The sequence below is a fragment of the Nothobranchius furzeri genome, chromosome 15 (assembly GCF_043380555.1).
Source record: "Nothobranchius furzeri strain GRZ-AD chromosome 15, NfurGRZ-RIMD1, whole genome shotgun sequence".
Classification (NCBI taxonomy): domain Eukaryota; kingdom Metazoa; phylum Chordata; class Actinopteri; order Cyprinodontiformes; family Nothobranchiidae; genus Nothobranchius; species Nothobranchius furzeri.
Window position 1 is genome coordinate 46,807,450 of NC_091755.1, and position 10,199 is coordinate 46,817,648.

A 10,199-nucleotide genomic window follows, 5' to 3' on the forward strand; every position below is an offset into this window, starting at 1 on the left:
AACACTGATTATGGGCAATACACTTGCCTGAAATCTGCATTAATGTGGACTTGGGCGAAGTGTGGATCAAGGGTGTAAAGGGGGCATGGGCACCCTACGCACCCCCGGACGCGATCATGCACTTGAAGGGTGGAAGTGTGAGTTTTGGGCCTGGGCCTTGGTAAAGGTGAGCTGACATACGGGGCGCCGCAGTCCGCTTCCAGCTGGCTTCCTGCATGTTGCACTGGTGAAAGAAAAAGGTTAAATGAAGCACGTACCTCAGGTGACCGCGGCTCCCGTTTCCTTCATAGGTGTCTGAGGAGAGAAAACAGCAGCTACCCCCAGACATGACAGGAAAATCCGACCACAATAAAAGAATACCCAGAAGTGGAGTTCGAGTTCAAACAGGTTTTGAACTAAAGGTTTGTCTCGTTCTCAATCAGCACGTTGTGGTCAAACTGTCTCAAAGGCCAGTTTCAATAAGACTAGACTTTCACCAGATGCACCTGAGACCCTCTTTCCTCCTGCAGAAAGCTGGACCAGTAGCCCACCTTGGGTCTGGCTCCAGGTGAAGACCCTGGTACCCCTGGTTCTGCAGAGGTTTCTCTGGTCCCGCCCCTCACCAAGGACCTGGGTACCGCGGGCGACCCTGGTGGGTTGGTAGGCAGACGCATGAACCAGTTTCCACAGCAGGTGGTCGTAGACGTCAAGAAGAGCTTCAGGCCAGACACAAACATCACAACCGTCCTTCAGATGAATCAGAAACAACCCGGTTGGTTTTAGGCTTGGACCCGTTTTAGGAAAACATTGGCATCGATTGTCGGACCTCGCCGGTAGAAAAGAGTCAAACACTCAGATCTGCTTCTTTGATGATCCAAACACCAAAAGTTTTATTGAACACAAAATAGCGGAGCTGTGAAACGACCGTTGACAGAAACACCCAGAGAGGAAGAACACAAACCTTCCAGATGCACGAAGTGTGGAATTATTAGAGCACAACTCTTACGGTACAAAACTACATCGTTCCATAAAGCATCCACATGGACAACGGCAGGAATATCACCTGCTTCCGTTTATCCGGCATCCAGAAAACTACAGATCCACAAAAGTTCATCTAGAAAAGATCAAAACGACTTTGTTTAAATATCATTTCTATATTTTACATTTAACGCTAGTCCCTCTGATCAACTCTGTGGCGTCCCTCGGCTCTGGAACAGGGCTGTGGACAGATGCATCATGGGAGTCTCCAGGTTTAGATGAGGGTCCAGATGTGAGAGAAAACTCCAACAGCTGCAGCTTTTCCAACGCATCGAGAAAATCCCGTTTTATTTAATTCATTACGAAGTTTTTTACCCGACAACCTCGAAGCCGATTTATATTTTTAATATTTAATACTCAAACATCCGGAACCAAAACGTTCCGATATTTTACCAAATTAAAAACTCGGTTTGGCTTTGATGAAAGAAGCTGGGTGTGATGCTGGAACCTGGTCTGGGTCTGAGTCACCTTCACAGAAGCACGGCCTTCGCCTTCAAACGGCCTCCAGAAGACAAAAATAAAGATTAAGAAACCGTAAACGATAAAAAACTGAAGCTTCCAGCTGAATGTTTCCATAAAACTCTGGTTTTTGAACAACAAAATTAAACTAAAGCAAATAAAAACAAGCAAAGACCCGGATGGACCAGGACCCCAGGAACCGTGACCCAGTAGGAAAGCGACCCACAGGGGCCGGGACCCAGGCGTACCGGGACCCAGGAGGACTGGAACCCCCAGGGACCGGGACCCAGGTAGATCAGGACCCAGGAGGACCAGAACTCCCAGGGACCCAGATCCAGTAGGACAGGGACCCCCAGGGGCCGGGACCCAGGCGTACCAGGACCCCCAGGGGCCGGGACCCAGGAGGACCGGAACCCCCAGGGGCCGGGACCCAGGAGACCCGGAACCCCCAGGGATCGAGACCCAGTAGGACAGGGACCCCCAGGGGCCGGGATCCAGGAGGACCGGAACCCCCAGGGACTGGGACCCAGGTAGATCAGGACCCAGGAGGACCGGAACTCCCAGGGACCGGGACCCAGGTAGATCAGGACCCAGGAGGCCCGGAACTCCCAGGGATCGAGACCCAGTAGGACCGGAACCCCCAGGGACCGGGACCCAGGAAGACCGGAACCCAGAGGGACTGGGACCACCAGGGACCGTGACTCAGACAGATTAGGACTCAGACCCGGATGATGAAGTTAAGCTCAGGATTAGAATTTGGTTCGGGTTTAGTCCTGGAGACGGAACCAAATGGACTCCTGATCAATCCGAGAGGACGGGCTGCAAACACACAAGAACAGGTGACGATGGAGAGTCTGACTCCGCCCCCAACATTCCGCCACACCCATGCAGCAGCGCCATGTTCTTGTGTGAGTACGGGGGGGGGGGGGGGGGGTCATGTAGGCACCAAGTTGTAACAAACACCAGCGGCAGGTTGAGAGCCGTAACCATGGAGACCAGCAGCTATCTCCATGGTTACCACAGACAAACACGATGGCAACTGGAAATCTGTCCAGTTTCCTGCTGAAAAACAGGAAGCTGGAGAGGAGGGAGGGGGAGGAGCTTCAGTAAAATGTGAAGGTGGTGGTGGGGGCCAGAGATGAATTTTATTGGTCCTTTTTCTCAGATTCGGATGAGTCCTCTTTAGGCTCCGCCTCCTCAGCCGAATCTTCCTCATACCTGCAGGTAAGGAGAGAACAACAAAATGATTTGATTCAGCAGGAGAAACAGGGCGGAAAAGATCTGATGATCAGGAGAAAAGGGGCTGAAACCGGTCCGAATGGGTTTTGATTTATTCTGGATGATTCTCAGAACCCGACCTGACCCGATCCACACTCCGAGAGATCAGGTGTCAGAACCGTTAATCCTGGCATCATGAATCATCACCATGTCAGACAGACGCGGTTAAACACTTTGGTTCTTCCTCCAGGTAACCCCCCCCCCCCCTCTCTTCTGGCTGGCCCCGCCCCCTTTATTAACCTTTAATTGGTTAATGAGGAGTTTGCAGGTTTAAATGAGCCATAAGCCATTTTGTTCCTGCTCTTCTCGTTAACGGGCTCTTTACCTGCCCAGGTGACGAATGAAGGGGACAGTAAGGAGGGGGCGGAGCTTCTACAGGGAGGTGGGCTGTAAGCGGCGGTGGCGAGGGGAGGAGCTAGTTGCAATGAAGTCCATGGACGTAGCCAGGCTGGCAGGAGACCCGCTCACGGTCGGGAAGGAAGTGATCCGAGGAGACGCAGGAAGAACTTCCTCCAGCGACTCGAAGCTTCAGCCGGGAAGAGAGGAGGAAGAGGATGGGAAGACGAGATGAAGATGAGGAGAGAGAGGAGGAGGAGCTTTGTTTAAAATCGATTTAAACTCTAAAGTCTGAAATGGACCAGATGAGCAGGAGGGCAGGGTAAAGGGGTGAGAGGAAACCACAGAGCCTATACGAGCCCACGGGTCAGCACAGGTCCACGCGGACCAGAACCACAGGTCCAAACACCCAGCTGGACTTCTACAGAACCATCCTGATCAAAGGAGAGCAGCACGTTCTGCTGAATCCAACACGACCGAGTCTGGTTTGGGTCACATGACCAAGTCTAATCAATGTAAAGGACTGGTGCAGGATGGAGAAGAACTGGTACCGGCACCAACTAAAACCTCTGAACTTTACAAGTCACGAGTCGGAACTTCTCCAGCCTGAGACCTGGACCGACCCGCTGGTGATCCGGTCCATCTGCATAAATCAGCTGAAAGCTTTTCGTCACACTGGATTATTTTGGACTTTTATAGGTTTGATTTGGTTCCGTTTCTGGTTTTACCGGATCGGACTGGATTCTGAAACACAAACTAAACTAGAACACCCGGTTCTGAATGGACCTGCTGGCTTCTCTGGTTCCTTGATAGAACAAGCGTCTAGAAGCTAGACAATGTGATGAACAGGTGATGCGGTTGCCATGGTTACTCACCTGAACATCTCCATGAGCTCTCCTTTGAGCAGCGCCACGAGGACCGGGAACCCGACACAGGCGGGAACCAGGTAGAGCAGAGCGGGCTGGAAATGCACAGGAGGACGGATAAGAACCGGAAAAGAGACACCAGGATGCCGCCACGACCCCTGACCCCATACCTGTGCGTGCTTGAAGGTGTGCATGACAAAGATGGTGAGGCCCAGTCCAAAGATGTAGGCCAGGAAGCTGGAGTAGAAATACGTCCTGCTGTTCTTCTTTAGGCTGCAGACAGAAACACGCCGGGATCAGGATTAAAGAGTGGGCGTGGTCTAAGGCAAGGGCGGGGCAACAGCACGACGTTACCTGACATCGAAGCGCAGCAGCAGGGCGATGAAGATGCCCGGAATGACGATGTCTCCCAGTCCCAGCATGGCAAAGTTACTGGCTCCCAGACCTTTCTCCAGAAGGTCCTGAGGAAACACCACTGGAACACAAACACGAGGACCGGTTCTGTTCACGGCGGGCAGAACCAACTCAGAACCTTCACAGTGTCTCGGAAACACACTCACGTTTGATCGGAGCCTCGAACGACTTAGCCACCGTCACCATGACGTTGGTCCCAAACACCTGGGGAGAGACAGGGGGACGGGTGAGCGAGGAGGGGAGAGGGGGGACGGGAGGGGTGAGGAACGGTGGACTGACCCAGAAGACGTCGTAGATGAAGAGCCCCCCCAGCAGGATGCAGCCGGTACTGACGTTGTTGAGGTGCAGCAGCTCCACCCCGTTCAGGGCAAAGGCCAGACCAAACAGGTTATTGGCTATCCAGTGCTGTGATGTCACAGAGAGCAGGCGTGTGATTGGCTGTGAGGACGGCTGATCAGGTGTGTGTGAACAGAGGCGGGGTTACCTTTTTGAGCAGGTACCAGAACCCGACCACGCTGCTGATCAGCAGACAAACCAGCGTCTTTGTGTCAAACTCATAATTCACTATTTCTGTCGGAAACACAAAAATAATCTGCGTCAAGTTTAATCCAGCTTCAGATTACAGAGACGTCTCCATCCACACCTGTGTGTCCTCCGGCGTCACACCTTTGGAGGAGCGGCATGTGAGAGACAGCGTGCACGTTAGAGCCGTGCACGCTCTCCCGTGAGCGTCGTGACTCTGAACTGATGAAACATCAGCGACTGCGTTCACAATGCAGGCAAAAGCGCATCCGATCCGGGTTTTTCCACATGTGACCCAACTCCGACCCGAGTCACTTTCCTATGTGGTACCGATTCAGATACACATCTGATGTTTTTGAAACCGATGCAGTCTGAACGGTCATGTCTCATTGCATCCGTCTCCTACGTCACCGAGTCAGCGGAGGAGAGCGCTGTGTGCCGGCGTTCCTGAGGAGAAGCGCTGACAGAAGGATTCAGGATTCTGGACATCCTGTCAGATTTAGGATTAAAAATACCAACGAGCCTGAAAACGGGAGCGGGCGGTTCTGCTGCAGCGAGCGTCTCACCTGTTTCAGGTCTCCGTGAGAGCGGGGGGTTCTCCGTGAACGAACCTAATACCGGAACGTTTTCAGTGAATGATAATTTGGGAAAACGGCGGGAATAAGGAGTGCAATAGTCTCGTTTTTAAAACCAGCCCGGAACAGGAGGCTTGACCGGTGTGATCCTGATCCTGTGGATGAGCCGGCTTTCACATCACACCTCCGCCGCTCGGCTCCGACTCCACCGAGAGCGACTTCCTGTGTTCTGGGCATGCGGGTCGCTTTGGAGCGTTCCCAGAGGAGAGTCTGATAGCCACAAGAAAATAAAAATAAAAATAATCTATCGGAATTGAGCGTCGAGGCCTGCAGTGTGAACGTAGCCTTAGAGCTTAATCTAATAATCCAGCCCCGACACACCTGCACTAATCCAGCGGTTGTTCCCAACCTCACCAGCACGTGTCACAAAGCTGCCATCAGCTCAGCTGTTCATGATTGTGTGTGTGTGCATGTGTGAGCATGTGTGTGTGTGCACGTGTGAGTGTGTGTGCAAGTGTGAGCGTGCGTGTGTGTGCATGTGTGAGTGTGCGCACGTGAGCGTGTGTGTGTGCACGTGTGAGAGTGTGTGTGTGCGTGCGCATGTGTGTGTGTGTGTGCACGTGCGTGCGTGTGAGTGCACATGTGCACCTGTGAGTGTGGGTGTGTGCACGTGTGAGTGTGTGTGTGTGCATGTGTGAGTGTGTGTACGTATGGGGCGATGGTGGCACAGAGCTCGCCCCGTAACCGGAAGGTTGCAGGTTCGAGCCCCGCTCAGTTTGTCGCTGTCGTTGTGCCCTTGGGCAAGACACTTAACCCCCTTGCCTGCTGGTGGTGGTCGGAGGGAGCGGTGGCGCCAGTGCGCCCCAGGGTAGCTGTGGCTACATCATAGCTCATCCCCACCAGTGTGTGAATGTGTGTGTGAATGGGTGAATGACTGTGTGGTAAAGCGCCTTGGGGGGCTCCAGGACTCTAGATGGCGCTATATCAAAAACAGACCATTTACCAAACCACACTGCAAGGAGGTGGCCAGGTGTTCCACAGGTGTCCTCACCTTCTTTGGTCTCTCCGGAGCCCTGGGTGAACAGCAGCTGGTACTGTTTGTTCGGGAACGACTCTGGAAAGATTCTGGACATCAGAGGACTGACAGACAGAACCAGTTAGAATCACCTGTGGGTCTAAGGTGGCGACGGTTCTGATGCTGCAGCCGCGTTACCTCATGGTGTGAGACAGAGCCAGAACCCCCAGAACAAAGAAGTAGACCGACAGCAGCAGGTTGATGTACTCCTGAGAGAACACCTGCAGAACCAGAACCAGAACCAGAACGTGTGAAATGCTGAAAGCCGCAGGTGAAACAGGAAGCCGAGGCCTCCACTCACCTTGAAGAACAGGTAGAGTCCAAACAGGGTGCAGCTGGCGATGATGGGAAAGCGAGCCGCGTCCCGGCCGGTGATGGTCTCCGGAGCGTCGGAGGAATTCTGACGGGAACGAGATGAAACGTGAACACACACGCGCACACACACACACACACACACACACACACACACACGCACGCACGCACGCACGCACGCACACACGCACACACGCACACACGCACACACGCACACACGCACACACACACACACACACACACACACGGTGGTTTTATTTTATATCCCATAATAAAACTTTTGTTCGCCTGGTTGACTTTTTATTCCTTTTAAAAGTTTAAACTGTTTCGCTCATCTGGACCAGAACCACCCGCAGGTCTGGGATCGAGGTTCTGATCCGGTTCTGAAGAAGCTGTTTAGGAGAATCCTGGTCCTGCAGGAGTTCTGATGAATGATAAAACCCAGCTGATGGCTCAGAATCGGTTCTGAGTTTGGTCGTGGAAGGCAGAAGTAAAAAAACTCGGAAAGATTCCGGTTTTAATCCAGATGGGATTAAAAATCTGCAGAACTGAAAATGTTTTACTGTCAAATTTTCCTAAACCAGGAAACACGGAACCAGAACCGTACAGAGGACCTGAAGTTCTGGTTTCACTGGGACCACCAACAAGAGCTCCCTTGGTTCTGATCCCAACCAGCTCCTCCCAGTCCGAGGTCCTGGTTCTGAACTGGAAAAGGTGGAATGTTCCCTCCAGGCTGGGAATGCCTCTGGTTTGTAGAAACGTGTTTTTCCACTTTTTCCAGTTTGAACTGAGAAGATCCATCGGGTCAGACAAGAAGAACCAGAACCCGTCCCGCTTCAGCCCACTCCTGCAGACACGTCTGGGTTCTGAGGAGCTCCGATTTAACCGAATAATAGCCAAGGATTAGAGGTGCTCTGAGATCAGAACCAGAACCGAACCCCTGCTGTGTTTGATTTTTCTGAACCATCAGCTGATGAGGCGACCCGTCATGTGATCATGCTGCAAACAAACGGCGTGCGGATCGCATACTCACTCCGAATCCGGAACCATAATCATTTCCTCCCAGTTCCTACAGACGGACGGACGATGGATGGAGACAGACAGGTGAGCAGAGACAGGTGAGCAGAGAGACAGGTGAGGAGAGAGACAGGTGAGCAGAGACAGGTGAGCAGAGAGACAGGTGAGCAGAGAGACAGGTGAGCAGAGACAGGTGAGCAGAGAGACAGGTGAGGAGAGAGACAGGTGAGGAGAGAGACAGGTGAGGAGAGAGACAGGTGAGCAGAGACAGGTGAGCAGAGACAGGTGAGGAGAGACAGGTGAGCAGAGACAGGTGAGCAGAGAGACAGGTGAGGAGAGAGACAGGTGAGGAGAGAGACAGGTGAGGAGAGAGACAGGTGAGCAGAGACAGGTGAGCAGAGACAGGTGAGCAGAGAGACAGGTGAGCAGAGAGACAGGTGAGCAGAGAGACAGGTGAGCAGAGACAGGTGAGGAGAGACAGGTGAGCAGAGACAGGTGAGCAGAGACAGGTGAGCAGAGACAGGTGAGCAGAGACAGGTGAGGAGAGACAGGTGAGGAGAGACAGGTGAGCAGAGACAGGTGAGGAGAGACAGGTGAGCAGAGACAGGTGAGCAGAGACAGGTGAGCAGAGACAGGTGAGCAGAGAGACAGGTGAGGAGAGACAGGTGAGCAGAGACAGGTGAGCAGAGACAGGTGAGGAGAGACAGGTGAGCAGAGACAGGTGAGGAGAGACAGGTGAGCAGAGACAGGTGAGCAGAGACAGGTGAGGAGAGACAGGTGAGGAGAGACAGGTGAGGAGAGACAGGAAGAGAGGGATCAGATCGGAGACGAAGAGAACGAGTGGAAGAGACGAACCACCCGAGGAACAGTCAGCTTTAAAAGAGGTCACGTGACCAAACTTCTCAGGTAAGAAACACCTGAGAATTCTAGAATTGGAGGGGGCGGGGCTAAAAAACCTAGGGTCAGGTCCTGCAGACCAATCAGGAATGGGTAAGAACCGGGTCAGGACCAATTTTCTTCTTTTGTTTGGAAAGAAGTTCCTAATTGAACGGAATACCTCCAGTGGTGTGTACCTGACTTCAGATCAGCTTCACGGGGTTACCTAAAAGCACAGAAGTGTGTGTGTGTGTGTGTGTGTGTGTGTGTGTGTGTGTTTGTTGACTTTTGGCACATCTGATAAACACCTGTGTCAAAAGTCAACAAACACCTGGCAAAAAGAGCATCAACATCTCGACCAGAGAGAACACCAACATCTGGACCAGAGAGGAGAACACCAACATCTGGATCTGGACCCGTACCCTCCCTCCAAACGTTTGGTTTCCGGTTGACCCACGAACTCACCGGAACCTTTAAAACTCTACAAGTAGAAACACATAACTGAATAAACCGTCCAACAGGTGAACCGTCGGTTCGGGTGTCAGTAGGCCCGGTTCTGATGTTCTGACCGACGGTTCATCAGGATTGTTATCTGGAGTAAATCAGCGAGCCGTTAGCCGGAAGTGCAGCCGGCTGCGGGCTAACCCGACACCGCGGCCGGTACCGGGGCGCAGTTACCTTGGATTTAGAGCAGGTGACGGACCGCAGGGCTCCGAAGAAGATGGGCAGCAGGGCCATGACCACCAGGCTGCCGTACGCCAGCGCAGTGCCCTCCGGAGTAGCCACGAACTTAGCGGTAGCGTTCAGAGCCTCGGTGCCGTTGGAGTCGGTAGCGTTCAGGGCAGCGGCGGCCTCGGGGGCCGAGAGCGGGACGTGTTCTGTCTCAGACATGGTTCTTCACAGAGGTGGGCTCAGAAGACTACCGGGACCGCGGCGGAAACTGACAGACGGAAGGAAAAGGACGCTGCGTGGTTCTCATTCATCTACCAGGTTCTGCTGGAGTCTCGGTAAGGCCACGTTTCCTAAAGCAGAGAGCCCAGCAGAGACGGGAGGTCTCACTCTTATGAGTTTCCTAAAGCAGAGAGCCCAGCAGAGACGGGAGGTCTCACTCTGATGAGTTTCCTAAAGCAGAGAGCCCAGCAGAGATGGGAGTTCTCACTCTGGTGAGTTTCCTAAAGCAGAGAGCCCAGCAGAGACGGGAGGTCTCACTCTGGTGAGTTTCCTAAAGCAGAGAGCCCAGCAGAGACGGGAGGTCTCACTCTTATGAGTTTCCTAAAGCAGAGAGCCCAGCAGAGACGGGAGGTCTCACTCTGATGAGTTTCCTAAAGCAGAGAGCCCAGCAGAGATGGGAGTTCTCACTCTGATGAGTTTCCTAAAGCAGAGAGCCCAGCAGAGACGGGAGGTCTCACTCTGGTGAGTTTCCTAAAGCAGAGAGTCCAGCAGAGACGAGAG

At 53.1% G+C, this 10,199-nt stretch overlaps 1 protein-coding gene across 2 annotated transcripts; it reads right to left on the reverse strand.

Annotated features, from left to right (window-relative positions):
- Nucleotides 1–2,431: 2,431 nt before the first annotated feature.
- hm13 (histocompatibility (minor) 13) lies at nucleotides 2,432–9,829 on the reverse strand. Of its 2 annotated transcripts, XM_054746270.2 has the most exons (12): nucleotides 9,426–9,829; nucleotides 7,888–7,923; nucleotides 6,844–6,942; nucleotides 6,681–6,763; nucleotides 6,519–6,607; nucleotides 4,855–4,940; nucleotides 4,650–4,775; nucleotides 4,517–4,574; nucleotides 4,311–4,431; nucleotides 4,127–4,229; nucleotides 3,966–4,051; nucleotides 2,432–2,694 (listed from the first exon to the last, which is right to left on the reverse strand). In XM_054746270.2, exons 1-12 carry the CDS (start codon nucleotides 9,636–9,638, stop codon nucleotides 2,622–2,624), a joined length of 1,173 nt encoding a protein of 390 aa, XP_054602245.2. In that variant the 5' UTR covers nucleotides 9,639–9,829; the 3' UTR covers nucleotides 2,432–2,621. The 2 variants fall into 2 exon arrangements, with proteins under 2 accessions (XP_054602245.2, XP_054602246.2); XM_054746271.2 differs by lacking the exon at nucleotides 7,888–7,923.
- Between the last annotated feature and the right edge of the window lie 370 nt (nucleotides 9,830–10,199).